Below are 24790 nucleotides of genomic sequence, written 5' to 3' on the forward strand. Positions count from 1 at the left end.
TGGACAAGCTCCTTCAGGCAGTATAGTGGAGGGATGGCAGAGGCGTCCCTCCCACCCATTCCCACCCCACCTGCTCTAACGCAGTGACCTCGAAGGACTATTTCACCCTTTCCCTCCATCCTAAGTGAAACCCTATTTCCACATCCCACAAGGCTCCTTATTCAAGCTGAGTGTTCAGAGCACACTGGGGGAGGGTGGAGAGGAGGAGTGAGGCTTGTGTTTTCATCCAGGCTAAGGGGAAGGGGGCTTCCTGGGATGGTGGGTTTCCCTAGGTGATTCAAATGGAGGAGGGGGACTACGTGATTGCTATTTACTATATATTTGTGTTCCTCCTAGATTTCTCTCCAAAGGTTGGTAATGAAAGTGTCTGATACACAAGGAAATAAGGCAGTTCCCCAGCCCAGAAACGTGCCATGCTCAAGGCTAAGGCCTGATGCAGACCACCCTCTAGGGACTCCCACCTCAAAGGACGGGGTCCAAACTCCTCACCCCGGGCCTAGAGGCCCTCAACCAGGGGCCAGCGCAAGCCCTGCGCTGCAGCCTCACCCCAGCCCCCAGACTTTCCCAAATTAACTTTTACACTTAACGCTTAAACCAGGCAGTTTCACACCTCAGTGCCGATGTTTATGCTAATCCCCCCCTCTGACGTGCCTCTCCCACCCCTCCCCCTCTGTCTGGCTAATTCCTGCTCATGCTGCAAGACCCAGCTCTCCGTGATACCTCCCGTCCCACCCAACACACATCTCAATCTTGCTATTCCTGTGAATGACCTACACCTCCACGCTATGCTAACCTTGATGGGACCACTTACACAGCAAGTTTAAGCACCTGCCCCTCCCCCACTCCACCTTGACCGGAAATTCCTCAAGGGCAGGGTCTGTGGTATTACATTTTGTCTCCCCAGTGCCTGGCACATAGTAGGAGCTCAAGAGATATTTGCTGAACCAAATAGAATCCAGATGAATGAGAAGTGCCCTCAGACATGTGAATGCCATGATAATTTAAGAGCATTCTAAGGATTTGCTTATTGGTGTTTTTAGGACGGGTGCCTCTGTATAGCTATGACACGCCCCCCCCCCCCCCCCCCCCCGTTAAGTGCAAAATAACAAACTTAATGAGTAAATTGAAGGTGATTATTTGCATCTTAAAAGGTGGAGGGCAGGTTTCCTTTAAATATTAAGCCCTTGCTAGAACTTTCAGAAACTTGCCTTACAGATCATTAACGTCTGGGGGAGGGGTGGGAGCAGGAGTCATGGAACTGGAACCTCTAAGAGACTGAGCTCCAAAGTTGCGCCTCTGAAAGGAGGAAGCAAGGCAGAAGGTCTTGGACCCAGACAGAACTGGGTTCAGATGCTGGCTATACTAGCTGTGTGGCCTTGGGCAAGTCCCTTAACCCCTCTGTACCCCGATTTCCGTATGCCTAAAGTGGGGATACACCATACCTACTTTGCAGGGTTGTTGTAAAGATCTAAAAGGTCCTATGTAGAATGCCTTCCCTCATAGGAGGTCCCCAATAATAGTAATAGTATCGTTGTTGGTAGGGTTGACATGGCACACGGAGGGGAAGAAGAAGTCTTTTGAGGTTTACAGGATTTTACCTGGGCTGGCAAGATAGGAAGGCAGAAAGGATCCAGAAATGTAAGGGCCAGACCATCATGGCAATGTAATTTGACTATCACAGCACTTCACAATTATTTTTACTTCTTTAAACGGAATCTTTCCATGTTGAACACGCAGAACGCTGGCAACAGCACTGTACTGTGTGGTTAATGTGAGGGTCTTGGACTTATTAGCTCTGTGACCTTGGGCAGATCACCTAACTCAGTTTCCTCATTTGTAGAAAGGAGAGAGTAAACAGTACCCATCTCTTAAGGCTGCAGTGTGAGACAAGGAATGTAAGGCACTTAACCCAATGCCAGGTGCACAGGGCACCCTCCATAAATGGTACCAGTTACTGTAATATGAAGTGATCAGTACTAACAAGCACAGAATGGTAAATGCCCTGTTGGAGGAACCGCTTCCTCTGGGAATACGGAGGCGGGGAGGGGTTAACTGCAAGAGCGCTACCCACGACTCTGGAGACCACCCGTCCCAGAGCTGTGTGACCTTGGGCCTGTTCTGTAACACAGGGGGTTTGCCCTAGATAATCTCCCAGGTTCCTAAATTAGCCCAAGGTTAGTCCACCCACAGCTCCCCAAACAGCTGCTCTCAGACCTGGATGCTTTTGCCCTGCCCAGATGCCCCTTTCCCCCTCTTCTGCAGGGTAACTCCTACTCACTCAAGGGCAGGCCTCCTTACCATCCTTCCCTGCCACCCTTCCTGGCTCTGCGCAGCAGTCAGCGCACTGCGTGGTCCTTACTGTTGCTAGGTGTGTCATCTAGATGGTGACTGTAGTGCCTCAGTGCAAATAGCAACCGCGCTTGAGAGTGAAGCTTGTTGGCAGAAGGAAACGATCAGCACTTTTCCTTTGTAGAGATTTCCGGAACCTCCTGGGTCCTAATTCTCTTACTGTTTCCCGTTTGTTGTGGAAAAATAGGTTTGGAAATAGTTGAGGACCTGTCCCCCCCCTCTGGGCGGAAAGAGAAAGCAAGCCCCGTTGGTTGGGGCCACAGCTGCTGGTGAAGTCCTTTGCAGCTACTTCATCCCAGGTCTGGAAAAAGTGACAAGGTGTCTTAAGGAGTGTCCAGAACCCCCGAGAATCGGTCCCCATTCAAGGCGACTGCCAATGCAGGCACCTGGCTCTCCCCTTAGCAGGACAGGATGAGGGAACTCGCGTCCACTGCGGGTCCCCTCGCGCCGCTGGAAAGCGGAAACAAATGACCTTGACCTCCAAGGAGACGGCCCCTCGGAGAGGGCGACTCCTCCGGAAAAGTTGTCTAAACAAAGGGCATTCCTCAGCTTCCACCCAGACAGCCCACAGCCGCGCCTCCTCCCCACGCCCCGGGTGTAGGGTTACACTCCTTCCCGCGAAGCTCTGGGAGAAAGTGGTGTTTCCGCAGCTTTGGCTCGCGTGGAGCCGCGTCCCACGGCCGCGCTCTCCCAGAAGCCTCGGCTGCGGGCGCTCGCCGGGCGGACTGGGCGACCCGGGCCGCGAGAGGTTAGGTCCGGCGGCCCGGAAGGCAGCCCCCGCCCCGTCCGAGTCCCCAAACTCGCGGGCGTGCTCGCCGCTTAGACGTCTGGAGGGCATCGCTCGCCGCCGCCGGGAGGGGCAGCTCTGCAGGGCGCAGGCGGCCGCGACCGGGGCCGCGGCGAGCGCGGAGGGCGGCGGGGCGGGGTGGGGGCGAGGGCCGCTCCTCTAGCCCCTTCCGCCGCCCCTCCTTTCTGCTCTCCCGTTCCCTCTTCCCGTCCCGGCCAGGAAGGCGCCGGGCTTGGCCTCTCTCCCCTTCGTGGCCGAACCATGAGCTAGCAGCCCATGCCGCTTCCTCCCCGCCCGACCCCGCGTCCCCTCCCCGGACCCGGAGGGAGGCCGCGGCCCGCGGGTCGGCTGCTCCGGCCCGACCCCACTCGGAGCCCCAGGGCGGCCCGCAGAGCCGAGAGCCGAGCCGGGAGCGCCCCGAGGGCCGAGGCCTGCGGGCCGCACTCTCAGAGCCCCGGCCGAGCCCGCGCGCCCCGGTCCCCGAAGCGGGCCCGGGAGGGAGACGGGGGGAGAGGAGGCCCCGGCCTCGCCGGGGATGGAAGGGATGGAGGCGGCGGCCCGACCTGCCGGCGGCAGCCTTCAGTGAGTACGGAGTAGGCGAGGCGACGGGCGGGCCGGGGGTGGCGGGACCGCCAGTGGGGAGCGGGAAGGGAGGGTCGCAGGGGAGGCCCGTCCGTCACGTCCGTCTTCATTTCAGCGTCTCCGGCTTAGAGAAGTACAGCACTTGGGCCGTAGACTTCGGCGGTGCCGGGCCGCACAAGTCGATACCCACTGTTCCCCAGGGGAAGGTCGCATCCTTCCAGGTCTCCGGAGATGGATGATCTCTGGAATGCTGTTCGAGTTTACCCGAAAGAAAGTTCTTGTAATGTGACTGAAATTGCTCCCATTACCTTCACATCCCCTGCTTTCTGGATTGAACCTTAGAAGAGAGGAACGGGTGGCCGGGCTGCCAAGACAACGCTGGTAACTTCTAGATTGACTGGTGTAGTAAATGATCTCTTCCTCCCAAAGACAGACCTTAAACTTCACAGGCTTAAAACTGAGGTAACATACACACTGTGTGTGTATTTTGCTTGGTGAAATATGTGTATTCCTGAAACGTAAAAATTGAATTGTAGTAAGTGACTATAGAGGGACTTGGCATTTAAGAGAATTCTGTGGTGAATCGTTGGTCAATATATGAGGAGAATAACTTCTTGTTTGTAATTTGTGTCAATGTGGATGCATGTATTTATGTAAATACATGCAGTTTACTTCAAGTGGGACATATCTAGATGTATGATGGAGAAGGAGCATGTTCTCAGAGAGCAGGATAAATATTAAGACATTGTGGCATGTATGTGTGCACAGAACAACTTGGTGAGTAAAATCTCCTGCTCACTTTTGTTCCCTCTGAAGACATTGACACCAACCGTGCCACCAAGGGGCTGTGTAATTTGGGCAAGTCACTTAACCTGTCTAGACCAATATTCTCATAGGAGTAGGGGCAATGGGGGTACACGGTCACTGAGTGTTTTGGAAGAGCCCTAGTCTTGGCAGGAGAAGCTTTGCATTCCCAACTGGGCCTCCCTTAGCTCCCGTGTCACCTAATCTCTCTGTGCCTCAGTTTCTCTGTCTGTAAAAATAAGGATAATAATCCTGTCCTGGCAGAACTGCTTGAGGATTATTTGCGAGAGCGTGTTTGAAAGTGATTGCAGGCCTGCCTGGCACAGAGCAGATGCTGATAGGCATTGGTGCCTGATCCTGGCCTCCCTGTGGGCACAGCCCCATGCTGCGCTCCTGTGGTTTGAGCACAGGGGGCCCCTTCTGCCAGAGGGTCAGATCCTGGGTGGTATCTTCCTGAAGTCCATCCTCTGCATTGGCTCCCCTTGGAAAGGGAAGAGCGTGTTGGCCCTTAGCAGACGTTGCCATCCTCCCCTGAGGCCTGACACCTATCAGGAAAGCAAGAGGCCAGGGACTGGGAAATCTGGCCCCCATTTTCACTCTGGTCCACATTGGGCAGAAGATTCCTTGTTATTTGACTCTCCACTGTGCCCCACGTGTAAAATGGGGGTAGAAAAATTAGAACACTACTTAGACTTGGAAGAAAAAACTCAGTAATAACTTACGTGTACCATCCAATGATTTGTTCTCTTCGAGGTGCTTTCACATTGTCTAGGGGGCATCCCCTGCTCTGACCCCAAGTTATTTTTCTCTGGACAGGTCTCTATCCCAAGGCACTTTGGGGACCCAGGAGGTTGTTGGAGCTAGCCAGGTGTTGGGTCTAAGGAGCTCTGTCTGTTTTCTCCTCCAGAGGACCCAAAATAGGGAGCAGAACAGCCAGCTTCATGGAGGTGACCTCAGCTGTGGAGAGAAGTGGCCCTGAGCCACAGCCTGAGAATGGACACCTCCCAAGACACTGGCCCTGTCCTCGAGAAGACAGAGCACCCAGACTGATGGCCCCCCAGCCTCCTGGGGCACAGGGGATACAGCTCCAAGGCCCCTCCGTGCTGGAGTCCAAGGTGAGGGCCTTGAAGGAGAAGATGACAGCAGGCAAACAGGGGGCAAGCCCCTGCCTCACTTCTCACGAGCGGCCATCCCTCAAGAAACCCAAATGCAGACGAGTCAAGGTGGGTGGAACCAGGACTCCATCAGAGGGGTCTTCCCTACCTGATGCCGTGGTGGTCCATCATGCTCAGAACCCAAACGACGGGCTGCTGGACAGCAGCGTCTCTGAGGAGGAGTCAGCCAGGAACGGGGCCCCTGGGCCTCCCAGGTCGCCTGCCTCTGGGCTCCAGAGCTGGAACAGGAGGAGCCCGTGGCCTCCAGAAGCAGTACGGACACTGCCTGACCACGACAGGGCTCTATCGCCAGGGCCCAGCTCTTTGCAAGACAGCCCCATGCACAGAGTCACTCCAAGCCAGCCTGAGGGCTCTGGGCCTTGTAACAAAACCACCCACAGGCCCAGCCTGAGGAAAGGAAGGTCATACCCCTTGCAGGATGGTCTCGTCACACAGGAAGACCTGGACAGCTTGTCTCTGACGTCCGAGGAAGACTTCGTCCCCAGGCCAGCCCTGCTGGGGGAGCTCTGGAGAGCTGGAGACCTGGGGGCCCTGGGCACCGGGGGCAGCACCTTGTCCCTGTCTGACCGCGTGGAGAGGAACCGCCTTCTGCTGCAGGAGATGCTAAGTGTTGGGGGGCAGGGCCCCTCCAAGGTGGGAAGCCCAGCCTGGACTTCATCCCGGGACAGAGCTGTGCCAGGTAAGGCCCACTCTGTGGGTGTGGTGGTGGAGGCACAGGAGGGAGTCCAGGAGAAGGAAAGGGGGAAGGGGGTTACTGCGGAAGGGTGGGGCAGGAAAAGAGAGCACGGCTGGCTGTCACCAAATTCATCAGGATGTCCGCTTAGTCTTGGCTTTGACAGAGATTCTTTACCACCTCAGCCCCATCTGCTAAAGTCCCCCCAGATCCCCCAGACCTGTGGGAGGCCATCCTCTATCCTTGGGGCAGAGGCTACCACAGTTTCTTCCCTGTGGCTTGTAGCTCTTTCTAGAGTAGCTTTTTGCACCTCCCTCAGATGACACATCCTCACCCCACAGTGGACCTCACTGTCCTCTTGGTAGGAGCCCTTTTCCACAAACAGGGGTAGCGTCCTGTCAGTCTGAGCTCAGCGTTCAGCCCTCAGAGGCAGCTTTTTCCCTATCTTCTTCCCTCACCCAGCGCCTGAGGGGACCCCGGTGCGCCCCTCAGCTCATGCATGACAGTGCCCACCAGCAGTCACCACGACAGGCTGTGCCTCCGCCTCGGGGGTCGGAGTAATCTGGGGAGTAAATGGCTTCTGGAGAAAACTTTCTCCTTCATGCTTCTCAACTGGCAGCTGAGAGCCCAGTTTCTGGCTCTGCCCTGATCTCTGCTTCTGTTCTGGGTCCTAGAGCGACTAGCAGGGGACGTGGACTGGGACTCCGGCATCTCCCTGCAGGACGCTGAGCAGAGCAGGTGAGAGCTCAGAGCGCACATTTTCTGTCTCTCCCTCCCTCCCGGCAGTTGTCCCTGTACCCTCGTTTACACAGCATCAGGAGAGCAGGAGACCTCGAGAGGGAGCGAGAGGGCAGGCAAACCCTGCAGCACAGGTGGCCGTGGCTCCTCCCGGAGACCTCTTAGAAGGCACCAGTCACCCCCATGGCCCAGGCTGTGCCCCTGCTACTTGTGCAAAACCATGGGGCACAGAGCACAGTGAAGAGAACTTTGCAAACGACCTGCTCTGCGACCTGGGACTCATTTCCCTGCCCCAGCCTCTGTCTCTTTATCTTTAAAGTGCGCCAAATAATACTTGTGTGATGTATTGATACTTCTCAGGACTGTTGTGAGGCTGAACACAAGATAATGGATGCGAAAATCCTTAGGGAAAATATCCGAATGCAAGGCTTTTACTCCACCAGTTCCTTTCCCAATCAAGGGGTGTGTTGGGTTGTGTGAAGGCCTTCACTGCCCCCAGCCTCCCTGACTTTGCTCTAGCCCCTCCACGAATGTCTCTGGGAAGCTGGGCCTGGGATGGGGCTGGGGCAGTGTCCCGACCAGGCAGGTGAGAAGACTACCCTCCGGGCAGGGTGAGGAGCCACCTGTGGCCCTGAGCTGGTGGCTGCCCAGGCCTCGGCCTCCTCCTCAGGCTTTGCCGCGCACCTGGAACGTGAAGCTGAGAGAGGTCCCGGAGCTGGGAGCGGCCCCATTTCCTCAGCCGTGCAGTGACGTCACCCTCCTGAGGGTCTCGTGGTTTCTGCTGAGGGCAGAGGTCAGCAGTGTCACTTCTCCATTATCAGGCCCCTCCCTGCCTGATAAATTCCACTTATTGACCTCCCTCCCCTTCAGAACACGTGGACAGGGCCCCCCAGTCCTGCTTTCACAAAGCGAGGGCTGCCCAGGTTCAGGGGGTTCAGCCTCTGCCTGGCCACTGGCCTTCTCAGTGGCGTCGGCTGAGGGCCTGGCGGAGAGGGGGCTCTCTGTCTCCTTCCTCCCTCGTTATTTATAATTTGGAGTCGTGGCCGCCCCCCCTCCTGCCAGGGGTCTCTTCCCGCCTCCACGGCCGCCGCGGTCAGCCTCTCCTCATATCCCCTCCTAGCCCGGCCACGATATGGAGGGGTGTGACTGTGGTCCTCAGCGACACCCTGGCCCCACCCCGTCCCCTCGTCCTTCCCTGGGGGGCCGTAAAGGGTGCAGCCTGGGCCCACAGACCTTGTGCCCAGAGGAGGTGGGACCTCTTCTGCAGCTGCTCCTCCCCCGCCACTCCCACCCTTTCTTACCTGGGAGTCGGGGGGAGTCTCAGCTGCAAGATGGCCACGGGGGGATTTGTCCAGAGGTCACTATTGAAAGGAGAAGCCAAAGCTCCTGACTGCATGTTGGATAACAGATAATAAAAACACGCATCTTAAAGGAAAAGAACCTCAACCGTGGGGTTGGGAGGGACTTTCCCCCAGTCCTGCGAGGAGATGGCATTTGTGTAGAATCCTCAGGGTAGGGATTTCTGGACTGTCGTTTCACCTTCCAGACCATCTGCAGCAGGTTAGGGTTTGGATAAGGTATGTGGGTGTCGGCGTAGGATGTGTAGGTGTGTGCATATGTGTGTTGTGTGATGACCTCACATGTCTGTGTGTGAAGGGAGAGAATGTGTGTGTGGAATGAGGCTGGTGCCCAGCGCATATCCGGGCATAGAGTTGGCACGGGAAGACCTGTCTTCTGGCTTGTGTGGAAGGTCATTCATTGACAGTGCCCCACGGACCCTTACTGATGATCTATACTCAGGCCCCTGCTGAGTAGGTACCCAGGCTGAAGGGCCAGAGAGCATACCTCTAGAGCCAAATGAGGAGCCCTATCCCAGGAGGGCTCTACACATGGCTGACCTTTCTCCCAGCTCCCCTAGTTCAAGGATGGGAGAAAGGTCAGCCATGTGTAGAACCCTCCTGGGACAGGGCTCCTCATTTGGCTCTATTCCTGAGTCTCCTGGTCAGATACTAAAGTGGCCCCTAAAAAGCTGCAGGCTCCATCTCTCCCCTAAGCAGGATGGATTTACTGATGCTCCTTCTGTATAGCTGAACTCCCCGAGAGACCTTTGAAATAAGGCACACTTCCCTCAGCTCTTTACCCCTGGCCACATGGAACCAGGCTCCTGGGGCTTTGTGTACTGAGGGGCTGAGGACACTGAGCAGTGCAGACTCTGAGGCTGTGGTCACCATCCTGATGGCCGTCCTGAAGGGGCCAGGACATCAGTCAGGACGTGCTCGGGCAGCGAGCCCCTCAGATCTTCTCAGTGTTTGAGGCATAAAAGGTCCGGTTTCACACCCAGTCAAACTTAGCATCGGTGTAGTTCAGTGTTGCCACCAAATAACCCCCGTGACCAAGTTAACCCAACACGTATTTAATTATGTCCTCAATTGTTACTGCTCTGCATGGTGATAAGACAAGAAGCCCTGAAATGATGGTGACAGCAGAGACCAAGACAGTAGTCACTGTCTGACTGGGGGGCTGGCCCAGCTCATGGCAGTGGTCACCGGGAGAGTCGACCGTGGAGGCGAGACCCCCGAGATGCCGAGGGAACACCAGACATGCCCCAGGACCAAATGGTTGTCCCCTCTACTGAGGGTCAAGAGGAGATTCCGTCCCAGAGGACCGGAACAACCTGGTGGTCCTTCCCTCCGGAAGACCACGCTGACACTCAATTCCCAGACCTTGTGCTGCACCACATCCTCACTTTGTCCTGCTAACGAACCCTATTGATTGTTCCTGTTCCACTCACAGACACCCCTCTTGGGGGAGGCTAAGTGACTTGCCCAGCCACACAGCTGTTAAATTTTGGAGTCAGGGTTCGCAGTCAAAGCCGCTCGGTGCCAAGGGCTGTGCTCTAACCGTGAAGCAGCACTGCCACACGCTGTCCCCACAGGCCATGCCTTGGGTTAGGGATCCGGGGATCCTCGGCTTCCCCCAGCCTGGTATTCTCAAGTATAGACAAAGAAGGGTAGATGGCAGGCTCCATGGGATAAGCTTGTTTCTCTCCTAAGTCACTGTTGACATGATTCGGGAAATGGGGTTTTGACTGGGGGTGGGGAGAGGATGAGGTGAGACGTAAGCACTTCAGAGGTGGCCAGCGGGGTCAGTGCTGTCAGCGACCTTGCTCATGGCCGTGTCTGGACACTGGACTTATTAGAGATGGGGGGTGGGGGGGGAAGTGAAGGATCCTCTGCTCAGGGCTGGCTCTGCCCTCATCCGTTCTTAGCAGCCCATGGTGTCCCGTCCCTGCTCTCTGTAAAATGGCCAGGATCCACTTGGCCTTTCCCTTCGTCTTGAGGCTCTGAGAGGGCGTATCAGGATTACAGATTGCCCCGCTTGTGCAAAAAGTACGTGAAGCCAGAGGGGCAGCAGCAGTCAGTACCGTGCTCACCCCAGGCCCCGCACCCAAAGGGAGTCAGCTTTTTACAAAAAGGCACTCAGCCTTGGGCTGCTGCACGCATCCTGAGGCCCAGGGCCTTCCTTGGCAGTCTCATTGGAGAGGCAGTGCTATGTGACCCAGGCCCACTCTGCTTCAAATCAGGGCCTTCCATGTGTGTGATCTTGGGGGGCCCAGATCCTGAAGTGTGTCTGCAGGGACTTTAACTACTGCTCCGCTGTGGGGTAAATGGAGAGGGTCTCTGGGGTTGTTTCATTTGAGCTGTAATGATGAAGGAAGCTTAGAGGATTTCCTAGGTTGTTGATTTCCCCCCGTCCCCGTGGTGGAATCGTGCCCATTTCTATCAACAGATACAGAGGCTGAGGCTCATAACGGGGAGCCCAGTCTCTGTGTACACACCTCGTCACAAGAAAAGAAGGAACAGGGTGCCAGCCGGCAGCAACTCAGACTTTGGTGGGTCCCAATTTTCAGGTCCCTGTTGAGATGGCTAGTGGTCAAAACTCCCTGCTCCAAAGCTGTTTGTAGACTCCAGTTTAAAGAAGGGGCAGACAGGGAACCCTCAAGAATTTCAGAGGCCTGGCCTGTGGCTCAAGTGGTCAGACCCACAGCTGTGAGAAAATCTTGGGCTTTTAAAACCTAATTTATTACCTAGCATTTTGGAAGACCCTCCTGTGGCCCTACTACTGTGTGTAATTTCCGAAGGAATTCCCATTTTGCCCTCACTGCCCACTCTGCTTACACCAACTTTGGCCATAGCTGTTGCTGGTGGATCTCCTTCTGGAGCGCCTTAGGGCCAAAGACCATGCTGTTCTTATCTCTGGGACCCGGTACCTGCCGAGTATCAGCACGGAACAGGCACTCAGAAAATGTTCGGCAGAAGCATGCGTGCGTGGGTGTACGTGAGGGCTCACCAAGGGCTGGACGCCCCTGTGGGCTTGACAGGATCTGGATGGAGCCAGGAGAGGACGTTCCAGATGGGTAAGGCTTGCAGAAGTGCATGGAAGAGGTGTGAGCTGGGTTGCGTGGAAGATGCTATTAGGACACAGGGTGGGAATGTGGGCTGAGGCCACTTATGGAGAGCCTTGGAATTTAGGTTTTAGGTAAGGCAGTAGGAAATGGAGGGACATTCGCTGTCTCCCTCCTGCCACGTCCACTCCCTCCCTGGTAGGATGACCCCATCTTCTGGCAGTGCTGGGACGTTGCTGTGTGCTGTGGCCTGGTACACGGGTAGCCTGGTGAGGGGGTCTGGAGATCATTCTGGCTCCCTGGTTGGGTTCTGGATCTTCTGGTCCTAGTCTCAGGGGGGTCATGAGGAGCCCTGGGGGTGAGCTTGGGGAAGAAACTCTCCTGCATCTCCCCAGGATTTGCAGGGCTGCAGAGGTAACTGAGGACTCCCCCGGGCAAGGGTGTAATGAAGACTAGCCAAGCCCCTGTCCGTCCTGCATACCCCCCGCCACTCCCCATCCTGCCCACCAACTCAGATATACAGACGCAAAGGAAAACTAGAGGGAACCCCTCGCCACTCCCAAACCTGCCAAGACTACAACTAAAAAGAAAAAAGTTTCGTTTGACCACTCACCAGTGTTTTCAACTATGTACCGTGCTCCTGAAGTATCTAGGGTTCTAAGTCCTGGTGGAGAAGGAAGGATGCTAACACTTCAAGCCCTACCTCACAGCTAGTGCTGCCTGCTATCGTCATGCATGTCATTGTCACACTCACATACACCCCCCACACAGGAAAATCTCATTATGGTACCAAATCTTTGTGAATAAATAGGCTCAAGAAAGTTAATTTGCTCAAGACTATTCATCTTTGAGGAGTTGGGCTGAAATTCAAGAAGAGGAAGCCCTCCTCCATGACCTCCAGAGTGGAGCAGGCCACTGTCCCCCTAGATGGGGGTGTCTTAGTCACCTGCCTCCACACATGCAGTGCTAGCAGAGCGACAGCCCACAAGGATTTATTTGTCCTCCTTCTTCAGGAAGGCAAGGACAGAGCCTTTTTGCTCTCTCTGTAAGGAGTCGATGTCCTAGGGAAGCTCTGCACACCTCCACCCAGATCTTTTCAAAGGTGTTCAATGAGGCGTATCCCACAGCAGCCATTCTATTTTATTGAAGTATAGTTGATTTACAATGTTGTGTTAATTTCTGCTGTACAGCAAAGTGATTCAGTTATACATATTATATATTCTTTTTCATATTCTTTTCCATTATGGTTTATCACAGGATATTGAATATAGTTCCCTGTGCTATATAGTCGGATCTTGTTGTTTATTCATTCTGTATATAATATCGATAGTTTGCATCTGCTAATCCAAAACTCCCAATCCTTCCCTCCCCCACCCCCCTTCCCCCTTGGCAACCAGAAGTCTGTTCTCTATGTCTGTAAGTCTGTTTCTGTTTCGTAGATAAGTTCATTTGTGTCATATTTTAGATTCCACATATAAGTGATATCATATGGTATTTGTCTTTCTCTTTCTGACTTACTTCACTTGGTATGATAACCTCTAGTTACATCCATGTTGCTGCAAATGGCATTATTTCATTCTTTTTTATGGCTGAGTAGTATTCCATTGTATATATGTACCACATCTTCTTTATCCATTCATCTGTCGATGGACACTTAGCTTGTTTCCATGTCTTGGCTGTTGTGAATAACGCTGCTGTGAACATAGGAGTGCATGTATCTTTTCGAATTAGAGTTTTGTCCAGGTATATGCCATTCTTAAACAGCTCTTCCTTCTCTGTTGAGAGAAGCGCCTTTATTATCTGGGCAGCAGTGTCTCTCCGCTACCAAACAGCCTCCTCCCATTCCCCATTCTATGGAAACTGCCTTTTCTGTGGAGCCCTGTCAAGGGCTCTGAAGGTCTAGAACAAAACCCACCAAGCCCTCTCTAGCTTTAGGATAGCCTGTCTCTTCTAAACACGCCTTCCTGGCAGATGAAAAGGGGATCTCTTCGGCAGGTGATTTTAGTTCATAGTTTATAGTTTTAGTTTATAGTTTAGTTTATAGTTTAGTTCATAGATTATAGTTCAGGGATTCCATCCTTTGCTCAGTAAGGGGGTGAGAGTAACTTAACAAAATAATGGTGCAAATAGTAAAAGCAATAAAAATAAATGCTAATATCGATGGAATCTCACCAAGTTCTTGGCTCTGTGCTCAGCTCTTATAAGGGGATCAGTCTCACTTAACAACTGAGCCCCTATTTAGGAGAGGAGGAAGCTGAGCCTTAACCCCTAAGTGACCTGCCAGGGTGACACAGCTGGGAAGTGGCAGCCCAGAATTAGAACCTGGGCAGGCTGCCCCAGAGCCACACTTCTAACCACCACTCTAGGCTCTGTCCTGTCTGCGTCCCACAGCCTGGGAAGAAGGTGTCTGTGGTAATGAGCCCAGACAGGCCCCTGCCTTCATGGAGCACGTGTTCCAGAATCGGTTCCGGGCCCACCTTTCCTATTCCCCCTCACTCAGGGAACCACGCACAGTGTGACAGCAGGAGCACTCTATCCTTGGTCATCAAAAAGCTTTTCTAATATACAAAAATGGCACAAATGCCAGGCAGAAAGGCTTATGTGTGTTCTGTACACTATATTTTCCCTCTACTTGCTGCATCCTGGAATCTGGGAAATGTCAGATCTCTTTACATTCCAAATTGTTTCCCTAATTCATATTCCTGGGATGAAAGAGTTAAAGCCAGACTTGCTGGACTTATTATTTTAATCTAGGATTATGATGGCTGCAGAAGGAGGCCGCTCTGTCCCCCTGACCTCTCTGACTGGGAGACAATGGTGGTTGTCCTGACTGGAGAGCCTGACCTGGCTGTGCCTGGGTGCGAGGGGAGCTGCAGTCAGAGCTAAGCCTGTCTCTCTGCTAGGAAACGGGCTTAGGTGGAGAGACCAGAGCGGGAGGGGGCTGCATGCTGCCCTTTGTCCTGGGAAGCAGCTTAGGATGCTGGTGGTTGGAGGGGCAGATGGAGGGGCCAGAATACTCACGTGGAAGTCCCGTTGTCCCCAGCCAGTAGCTCTTTTAGCTGTTGCTGCTTCTTGAGGGCCAAACATCTGTGAACCCCCCGCAGAGGACGTCAGGGTCCCCCACCCCACCTTGTGGTACGGCAGGCTACCTGGCCAAAGGCCCTGGCTTACAGGGTAGCAATGTGAGTTCTGTCCCCTGTGTAACTCCCGCCGTCTACAGATGGGGAAACAGGCCTGGGGGAAGCACTCAGCCACTTTCTCCCTGTGCCTCACCCGCTGAGCTCGTGAGCCCTCCATGTGCGAGCTTTCATGGCCGTGACAAAAGCTCTCTGTGCTCAGATGGAGCTGTCTTTGCCAAGCCACACAGGGACCACCCCAATCCTTCCAGGAAATCTCTAAAGGAACTGTGACAGCTGGGACGGTGGGTTATAGTCTGTGATGGGAAGGGGTTGGCTCCAGGGCTGTGGTCAGATTAGAGTGGAGAGTCTCCCTTCTCCTCCGAGGAGTCAGAACCTGTCTGTCAGGCAGGGTTGTTGCCCCTTGGGTGGACCAAGACAATGCGGTGATGGGGGGTGGGCAGTTAGACTGGGACAGGCTCACAGCACTGCACCTGTCTGCCCCCTGCCGCTTGGGAGAAAGACCCCCTTCCTGCCACAGGGCTGTCAGGGCCTGCCCTCTCCGGGGTGCGCCGTGACCGAGAGTTGCCTGCCCTGCTGACCCTGGCTGCCATCTGTGAAGGTAGCTGCTGCTCCCTCCCTGCTCAGCTTGTTACTGCATGGATGCCTCCAGGCGCCTTAAAAACTCTGCTTTTCTAATCAGTGGAGAAACCAGCTTTGTCTGCCAGGAACCAAAGCAGGGCAGCTGATGAAAAAAAAAAAAAAAAAAAAAATTAACAGCTCCAAGTAGAGGGAGCAGAAAGGAAACAGCAAAGCTGGAAAATGGTTTAAAAACCTGGGGGGAAGGCCGATCTTGGCAGCATCTGGCCAGCGAACCAAAGCAGGGCAGCTGATGAAAAAAAAAAAAAAAAAAAAAAAATTAACAGCTCCAAGTAGAGGGAGCAGAAAGGAAACAGCAAAGCTGGAAAATGGTTTAAAAACCTGGGGGGAAGGCCGATCTTGGCAGCATCTGGCCAGCTGCCTGGAGCCCTCCTGCCTGCCCACCAGGTCTTGTGACAAATGCCCTCCGACAGCCGGGGAACCACAGCTGTCACCGGAAGGCTCCGAGCGTGCGGGCTGGCAGCCAGAGGCCTGCGGCTGCAGATGCGTCTCTCCCTGGGCTGGTAACCTCATTATCTCTGCTGGCGGAGCCGGAGCCTCGGGGAGCACAGCTGCTCTCTCGGCAGTGCGTTGGAGGCCCTGCCTGCCCGGGAAGCTGTGCAAAGGGAGGCCTCTCCTCACAGGGCAGCAGGCCTGGAGACTCACTTTCATTCTCTGCCGTAAGCCCTCCTGGTTCCCGAACTGTGCCTGGGCCCTGCCAGGGTTCATAGGCACAGATGGTGCCTTTGTTCTGGCAGTTCTTATTTTTTATCTTGGCCCCAATTGCAGGATTAGGTGCAAATAATGAGAAAAAAAAAAAAAAAAAAGAAAAGAAAAAAGAAGGAAAAAAAAAAATCATGGACTGCCCAGAGCTTGTCTAAGGTTGTCCCAAGGAGGCCTCAGGGTTGTGCCATTTCCCACTCACATCTCTGTCATCTGTCACCTAGGAAACTACTTGGTACCTTCCCCCTGTCAAGACAAGGCCCTTTTCTCCAGGTGACACAAGGGGTGGGTAAGGCACGGGATTTGGTGGGCTGCAGTCTGAGATGCAGGCCGGGCTGAGCCTCTACTTGCCCAGGTCCTCTTCCTGCGGACCCTCCCTAGTGAGGACAGCCCAACGTATGTGCAGTGAGGACAGAAGCAGTCACAGGGCTGCGGAAGTCACTCCGCCTCGGCCTGCTCTGGGACCAGGGGCGGGGAGGGGGCGGGGGACGTGGAGGCACTGGGGCTGGCTGACGCCTGCTCTGCTTCCCTTGCTGTCCGACCTTGAGCGACGACGCACCAAGTGCTCCTCTGTGCTCTGGAGCCCTCATCTGTCAAGTGGAGACCATACCTGTCCCCAGCCAGGCTGGCTGGGGACAGGTGGGCTCCGGTCAGGGGGAGTCTGGCGCTGGCTGCATGTCATTGGCTGGGAGGTGGCTTTGAAAAAGAGCTGCTATCATTTTCTGCAGCTCTGGACTGGCTGGGGAGGAGGCAGCACACGCGGGAGGCGGAGAGGACTGCTAGAGGACCTTTATTATTATGAACCCGAGCCACTGCTGACTTGATGTGGGTCCAGCTTAATGTCTCTCAGCCCGGGACTGATGCCTGCCGGGTCAGGACTGGGGCTGAGGCCTTATGAAAATGTCATTCCCTCAGAGGAGCAGCACAGTGACGGGCAGAGCGCTGATTCCTTGTGTCTGCGGTGGGGGCCCCAGTGGGTACGGGTGGGTGCAGAGAGAGACAGAAGGAGAGAGGGAGGGGACACGTGTGAAGACCATCTGGCTGGCTGGGCACAAGCCCAGCCCGACAACCCCAGGCCCTTTTCTCCCCCTCCTCCCAGATAACTCCCGCCGTCTGCCCAGGGAAGGAACAATAGAATAATCTGGAGACTCCCCTACCCTTTTCTAGATCCTCCTGGGCTCTCTGCCTCCGGTCTCTGAGCAGATGTCCAAGGTGGGCCAGCTCCCTGGTCCCATCCAGAGTCGCCCAGGGCCAGGCCCCAGGCCCCAGGCTAGGTGCCCTGCGTGTGGGAGCTGGACAAGGAAGGCTGCACACGCAGGGCTGTTTCTGGCATAGCCACGCTCGCTCGACACTGTTAAAGCCCTCCTAATCCGTGTTATTTTCTTCTAATCCCTCCCCCGCCCGCTCTGGCCCATGTGCCACCCTGCAGGGCCTTTAGTCCCAAGCCAGAGCCCGTGCTGAGACCCAGGCATGAGGAAGCCAAGCATCTGCTTCAGCGAGCCCGCATGAAGGCCAGGACCCGGCCCGTCCGTGCCAGCCACGATATTGTGCCCACCCTTGCCCAGGGCAGCCGGTGAGTGGGGCCCGGCTCAGACTGGCCTGGGGTGGGGTGGAGGGGGGCTGTGGCAGGAGAAGAGATGGGATCCAGCCACAGTGCCGCTGCTCACTCCTCCCTCCCGTCTGTGTGTGAGTTTTTCCTGTGTCAGGCATCGCTTTCATTCTAGTCAGTCAGCGTGCCTTCATTGAGGGCCTGCTCGTGTTATGTTACGGGACATAATGCGAGCTCCCTGGAGGACAGAGGTCACGGTCTCCAGGGAAAAAGACGGGCAAACGGATCAACACAGTTCTGTGGGCGGTGGTGTAGGAGAGGAAAGATGCGTGTGCAGGGCAGGAAACCTACTGTAACTCCGCTGGAAAGGACAGGGGAGGCTCTGGAGGATGTGGCTTGTAAGTTGGGGCTTCAAGGAGACTTAGATATTTCCGCAGGTGCGGGAGGCAGGGGTGAGCATCCCGGGGCAAAAACTTAGCAGAAGCACCAGGCTCAGGAGTCTGGCCAGGCTGGAGCCGGAGGACATGCTGGGGGGTGCACGGTGTGAAGGCCGGAAAGCTCAGTGGAGGCCACTCACGGGGGCCTCCAGGCCTGCTGAACAATCTGGATGCCTCCCGTAATAGCTAGGAGCCACCAAAGGATTTGAGGCAGGTGGGTAGCACCATCACATTTGCATTTCAGGAAAGCTGTTCTGACTGCAGGGATGGGTTGGATCTGGGGGACTCAGGCGCAGTGAGGAGGCTGCACCGTGGTCCTGGTGAGCACTGATGGGGGACAGGGTGTGGAGATGAGAGACTGCCAGGAGACAGAGCAAGCAGGCTTAATGAGGCAGCCGAGAAGCGGTTAAGACTCTGGAACCAGGCCACTGAATTCTGGCTCTGCCACTTACTAGCTGTGTGCTCTTAGAGAAGTCTGTGTGCCTCAATTTCCTCATCTGCAAAATGGGAATCATACGAGTGCCTATCTTAACAGGGTTGTTGTGAGGGTTATATGAGTTACTATATGTAAAGTGTTTAGAACAGCACCCAGCATATAGTGAGTGCAATACGAGTGTTACCTCTGACTGTTAATCATTTAATCAACTGGATGAGGGGAACATGAGAAGGGGAGGCATCCAGGTTGGAGCCCAGGGTTCTGACTTGGTGTCTGGAGGTTTGGTGGGGCCTTAGCCAAGAGGTGAAGCCTAGGTGCAGGATCAGGCTTTGGAGGGGTTGCCCACAGAACACCCACTGGAGATGCTTCTCAGGCAGTTGGATATAGGAGGTGTACAGGAGGAGAGAAGTCAGAACTGCGGATTTGGGCATTACCCCGATTTCATGATGCTGGAGCTATGAGGCAGGCTGAGCTCATGAGGGACGAAGAGATGGGAAAAGTACAAGTTCAAGGACGTTCAGACCGGCATTCCACATGTGTGGCTACTCCTTGCGTGACATCCCATCCCCATCATTGTGCCTGTTCCGTGTACGGTGCTCCCCAAGCAGTCACTTACGTGTGGCATTTGCCGGTGCAGCTGGCCTGCGATGAGGCTGCCAGCCTGTGCCAAAGTGCCCCAGGCCCCAGCAGGACCACGGCACGGTGGGCGCTGGAGGGAGCGAGGATCCTCGGCGGAACTGGATCACGTGCTCTTTGAGGGCATGCTGAGCCCTCTCATTAAAGGCTGAGGACCTTCCTGGCACCTTTGAGACGACTCCAGCAGGAGCAGAAGACTGCAGCCTGCCTCTGTGTTCAGTGTCACTGGGACCCCTGGGAGAGGGGCTCAGGAGACCCTGAATCCTGGCAAGAGGTACCAAACAGGCTACTCTTTTATCTCCACGTTTTGTACCTTGTCTCCCTCTGGCTGGAGGACACTAGTTAGGAATGGGAGTGGCTCCTTTGAAGCATCCTAACTGTTCTACTCTGCATGTATATGAGGCCCAGAGCCTTAGACTTCCATGGAAACCTCCTGTTCCCCTTTCTTTAGGTACTTAGGTGGAGTTGGGGAGCCTCAAAACAGGCAAGACTATCTGCAAAACAGACTGGATGGTGTAAATGTACTTTGGACACTTCCTCTTCCCCAGATCACGTCAGCATCTCACGACAACCCCAGTCACTAAGCTTAAAGTAGGTTCCCTTTCACCAGGCTCTTCTCCAGCAGTAGAAATGCTACTGAAATGCAAGGTGACCCACTTTAGCAGCTGCTGTGTCCAGAAAAGAATTACTTTGACTTGGCAGCGCTGGTGAATCCTCAGAGGGTATAGCTGAAAAATCAACGCCAGATGGCTTGCTGCAAATGCTTCTAAAGGGTATGCTTGTCAGATCGCCCTGGAGAGCCGTGCTGAGCTAACTTGGAGGTGCCACACAGGCCTGAGGCCTCATTAGATGCAGGAGCCCCTCGTGCACCCACCCCCCCGAGCCCAGAGGCATCACTCCTTCCAAAGAGCAGCCTGATGAAAAATGATGGAAGAGTGGGGCAGGCAGAGCAGTCTCCAGAAGGTCTTCTTTATCTCGGGTCTAGCTGGAGGTAGCTGGGGCAATCCTGAACAGACTGGCTTTTCCAGGAGGTGAAGAGGCAGTAAGCAGCAACCGCATTTTCTGGAAGCAAATCAATGTAGAAATTGAGCAGCTCTTGGAAGCACAACCTCTTGCCATTTGGGGGACAGGAACACCTATGTTGGTGTTCCTAATCCCAGGAGGGCAGAACCCGTGAGCAAGAGGCAGGGCCTGGGAAGGTGACACCGTAAGTGCTGTTGTGCTATGTCAGGTAGTGGCCATGTAGGACTGCATGGAGCTTGTGTGGTTTGGACAGCGTTGTTGTAGAAAGGGACCTTCCCAAGGAGGCCGTTCAACTCCAGAGTCTGAGCAGACAGAATCCTCTCCAAGAGGGGTGGTTGAGGCATCTGCTGTGCCCAATCTTGAGAAGCTTGGCAGGTGTGGTGTTTGCTTGCTGCTCTAGTGCCTTATTCGCTCTGTACTTGTCTCCAGAATCTTCACCGTACCTTTATGCACTGGTCCCAGCACTGCTGGTGGAGGCCTCTGGGATTCAATAACTGAGTTGAAGGTACCTTATGTGATTAAGCTCTCCTGCATCTCTCCATTTCTTCTTTTAGAACAAAAATATTGTTTGTACCTTCGGCGTGAATTCCAGGATGGCTCGATTCTCCATCTTGAATGTAAAAGTTAAGGTTGCTGATGTGGCTGACAGGACCTGGACTTCCTTATTAGATTAGGAATGTACTGCCTTGAAAGCTGAGCTTTATTTTTCCCTCCTTAGAAAGTATAGCCCACATCCTGTCAGCAGAGCAGGGCATTGCCCTCTGGGGCTTGGAGGGGGTTGTTGTGTCTAAGCCTGTGTACTGAATCTCCCAGTGGGCCTTTCCTCCACCGGCTGGGCCTGGCTGACCAGGGCATCCTGCCTGTGCAGCAGGAGCAGAGCCTCTGCTCAGTGGGGCTCCTCTTGTTTCTGGGGGGTGAGGTGATGCTGTTTCTCTGCCTAGAGCCTTCCTTTACTGGGCAAAAATGCTCTGGAGAGCTGACCCAGGAACCCCACATGGACAGTGAGCCCACCAGAGTGATTATCTCACAGCCCCTTCTGAGATCCTGACAGGCTCAAGAGATGCAGGTGCAGATGGGGTCCTAGGTGGCAAGGGCGCTGCAGTGCTTCACCGTCACTTAAAGAGAATTGTCCCAAAGCAGGGGGATCAGAGGGACTTCCCCAGCCATGCTGAGACAAGCAGAGAGACACTGCACCCTCCTCACCAGGGGTGAGCCTACTCAGGAGCTTTACATCTCAGCCACAAATCCCTCTCCAAATGCAAGCCCACTGAATGACTTTTGGGAGCCCTAGGCACTCTTGCCTTCGTGGGCTCCTTCCTCCCTAAACAAAGTTAAAAATTATATTTTATGACCATGCTGGCTTAAAGGTGAATATATTAATATTACATCTGAGAATGTTTTCTTTGATTTAAAAGTGCATTTATTTATTCTCTTTTGACATTAAAAGAACCTAACACATTTTCGTGGGCCCTGGAAGAATCGTGGCCCCCACGTACTGCAGCTGTTGTGCCTAATGATAAGATGGCCTTGTGTGCATATGGGTTCCAGAAAACAGGATGACTGACAACGCCTCAGTATTCCTCGGAGCAGCCCTTTCAAGCATAGCATCTGCTCAGATCTCGAAGCAGGCAGACCCACTTGCTTAGCAGTAGTTCTTTAAAAAAAAATTCTCCTGGAGGAGCACCTGTTGGGAAATGCTAGAGTCAGGAGTGGTGGCGGGTGTGCAGTCCCCCACTGCATCCCAGGGCAGGGTAAACACCTAGTGAACACCTAGTGTCAGGAAGGCCCCCAGAGCTTGCACTGTGGCACTTTTCAGCTGCCTGACTTAAGAAGTACTCACCCCACTCCTTGGTGTGAATCGGGGCCTAGGGTACAATGCAGTATGACACAGCAGGACCTTGGCTCTAGCTTTATTCTGCCGGCTCAGCAGTCACGGTTGGGTGAGCACCAGCCCCTCTCCTGGTGTGACCAGAGGCCTGGGGTCCAAGGTTTGAGGTTGTAGTGATCTGACGTGGCACAGGTGAGTGAGTGCCTTAAGCTCTCAGCCCTAGCTGGTTGCCACGGAGCTTTGCAGGGAATCAGTCTTGGACAATTTAACTCTGACCTCTCAGTCTATCCCATGACCCCCAAGGGTAGCCTCTGTACATCATGCTCCACGCCATCTGCGATCCAGACCATTCCAACCCATCAGGGCTGTGAGACTAGTCAGTGGCTTGGCTATCGAGGCAGCCAGGGAGGGGGATGATTAGGAATGGCCAGTGACACCCTCAGAGCCCAGGCGAACACATGTTCACCTGAGTCAGACAGGCAAGACCATTTATCCGTACAGAAAGCACAGCCTGGAAGAACACACTGTCCAGTCAATGCCATGTATAGTTAGAAAAGTCAACCAGTTCAGTGGCTGCTCTCCCCACTGGTTGGCATGTTTTAACAGTAATTGTTAAACATGGATGTTTTCGTCCTGCTATTGTCTGAACACTTTTCCTTTTAATTGCATACCACATCTGTCTTTCTGTTACAGCTGTGAATTTGGTGAGGAAGGAACTCACGCTAAGGCAGCCTTTTTGAGAGCATTGGCATCCTTCCTCCAGAATCACTGAAGCATCCAATTAGAGGAAGGATTAGTAAATCAACCAATCACTCACATACATTTCATGTATAATAAATTGGAGTGTCAAGACAGGCTTGAACAAAACGTACTAGGAATAGGGTATAGTTAGGGAAGCCTTTGTAGGCGCTTTGAGGACTAAAAGCAGTAACATAACACATAAAGTATGCCGGCATAGATAACTGTCTACATGGGTACTCGTCTCGGTAATTGGAAAGAAGTAGCAGGTCTCTAGAATCCAGGCCGCTGTCTCCAGACAGCACTTGACCATTAGCATGGTCAATGTCTAGTTCTATTTTCGTGGCTCCGTGAGGGAGAAAAAATTCCTGCAACTTGCCTTTCCCAGCTGTTCAGGTGCCGGTCAGCCCAGGAACTGGTCTTGTGTGGCCTCTCCTTTGTACAAACGAGGAGGGGTCACGTGGTCATGGCAGTCCCTTCCAGCCCTGACATCTTCTGAGCCTCTCATGACGAATGGCATGGGTATTCAGAGGAGGAGACATCATCAAGATGTATTAGTCAGGGTTCTCCAGAGAAAGAATCAACACGATGTGTGTTTATATATGGAGAGAAAAATTTATTTTTAAAAAATTGGCTCATGGTATCATGGAAGCTTGTTAAGTCCAAAGTCTGTAGGGTAGGCTGTCAGGCTTGAGACCCAGGCAAGAGTTGCAGCTCAAATCCAAAGGCAGTCAGCTGGCAGAATTCCTTCTTGCCCAGGGGAGATCAGTCTTTGTTCTATTAAGACCTTCAGCTGATTGGATGAGGCCCATCAAACCATGGAGGGTGATCAGCTTTATTTGAAGTCCACCAGTTTAAATATTAATCTTATCCAAAAAAAATCTTCACAAAAACATCAAGAATAATGTTTGATCGAGTATAATTATGTTTGACCATGGCCCAGCCAAGCTGACGCATAAAATTAACCATCACACATGGTATCTGTACACAGGTAAGATTTAATACCTAGGAATCAAATGCAGTCAGGTTAAGAAGACAGATTCCAGGAGACAGTGGCAGGAGGGTTGCATGAGGTAGATGGGGTGGAGGCCTTACAAGTGGGTGGGGGGGGACAGAGCTGGAGAGGAAGGCAGAGAGGAATGTGGAGGGCCTGTATTTTTACCCCAAAGACTGTGAATTTGATCCTGTGTCCCCCTTGAGAGATGGTGTGATGAAGCTTTGCTCCAGGAGGACCAATGAATAAGAGGCCACTGCAGGGGTCCAACGTGAGTGACAAGTGATAAATGTGAGAAATGATGTGAATCCCAGCCACTCAGCAGTAGATTGGTGGGGAGGTGCTGCTGTGAAAGGAAGGGAGGAGCATTGTCTTTACTTAGGTGGCTTCTGATAGGAAATGACCTGTAGGCCTGGGTCCATTTGCACAGGTGTCTGAAACTCAGGTTACCTGGCTCTAAGAGGCCCAGTGTGAGATTTGTGCAGGTATTTTCTTGAGCTGAGCAGGACTTGACCACCAGCCACAGTGTCTTCCAGAGCAAAGGTTGATGACAGACTGTGAGAACTCTTCCTAGCACAGTAATTGTCATCACAGCTTTTCAGGGCAAGCGTGTATGTGAGAGCCTGGGGAGGGGCAGGTACAGGAGGGGGTGTTGGAACAGGCAAGGTGGAGAGACCAAGAAGAAACACCAGTGTCACTCTGTCTAAATTTTGTCCAAGCAAGATGATTAGAAACCCTGAGTAGATACTTTTGAGAGCAGGAATGTTTAGAAACACTGACTGCAGGTCCTACACAGTCTCCATGGAGACTTAAAATATGCTCTTCCCATTAAACCTTTATAAAAAATACAGTATTGGGCTTCCCTGGTGGCGCAGTGGTTGAGAGTCCGCCTGCTGATGCAGGAGACACGGGTTCGTGCCCCGGCCCGGGAGGATCCCACATGCCGCGGGGCAGCTGGGCCCATGAGCCATGGCCGCTGAGCCTGCGCGTCCGGAGGCTGTGCTCCGCAACGGGCGAGGCCACAGCAGTGAGAGGCCCGCGTACCGCAAAAAAAAAAAAAAAAAAAAAAAAAAAAAATACAGTATTGCCACAATTCATCAGATGCCCATGATGGCCAGGCTCACTTCTTCTCCTAAACACACACACACACACACACAC

The 24790-nt window shown here is 53.7% G+C and overlaps 2 protein-coding genes across 8 annotated transcripts in view; one reads left to right on the plus strand and one right to left on the minus strand.

Annotated features, from left to right (window-relative positions):
- Positions 1 to 3595: 3595 nt before the first annotated feature.
- KIAA1614 (KIAA1614 ortholog) overlaps positions 3596 to 24790 on the plus strand; it is a 42166-nt gene continuing 20971 nt past the window's right edge. For 2 of the 4 annotated variants that reach the window (XM_028488610.1, XM_028488612.2), the window contains exons 1-5: positions 3694 to 3718; positions 3834 to 4180; positions 5430 to 6376; positions 7045 to 7108; positions 17421 to 17564. In XM_028488610.1, the coding sequence (XP_028344411.1) occupies positions 4128 to 4180; positions 5430 to 6376; positions 7045 to 7108; positions 17421 to 17564 (1208 nt within the window). In that variant the 5' untranslated portion in view covers positions 3694 to 3718; positions 3834 to 4127. Of the gene's footprint in view, positions 3719 to 3833; positions 4181 to 5338; positions 6377 to 7044; positions 7109 to 17420; positions 17565 to 24790 lie in introns of all 4 variants that reach the window. The other 2 variants (XM_028488611.1, XM_007105131.3) reach the window with 2 other exon arrangements.
- Positions 21552 to 24790, minus strand: part of STX6 (syntaxin 6) — a 75623-nt gene continuing 72384 nt past the window's right edge. For 3 of the 4 annotated variants that reach the window (XM_055084193.1, XM_055084198.1, XM_055084197.1), the window contains exon 9: positions 21554 to 21756. In XM_055084193.1, the coding sequence (XP_054940168.1) occupies positions 21668 to 21756 (89 nt within the window). In that variant the 3' untranslated portion in view covers positions 21554 to 21667. Of the gene's footprint in view, positions 21757 to 24790 lie in introns of all 4 variants that reach the window. The other variant, XM_055084196.1, reaches the window with a different exon arrangement.

This window comes from Physeter macrocephalus, chromosome 4 (genome assembly GCF_002837175.3).
Source record: "Physeter macrocephalus isolate SW-GA chromosome 4, ASM283717v5, whole genome shotgun sequence".
Lineage (NCBI taxonomy): Eukaryota > Metazoa > Chordata > Mammalia > Artiodactyla > Physeteridae > Physeter > Physeter macrocephalus.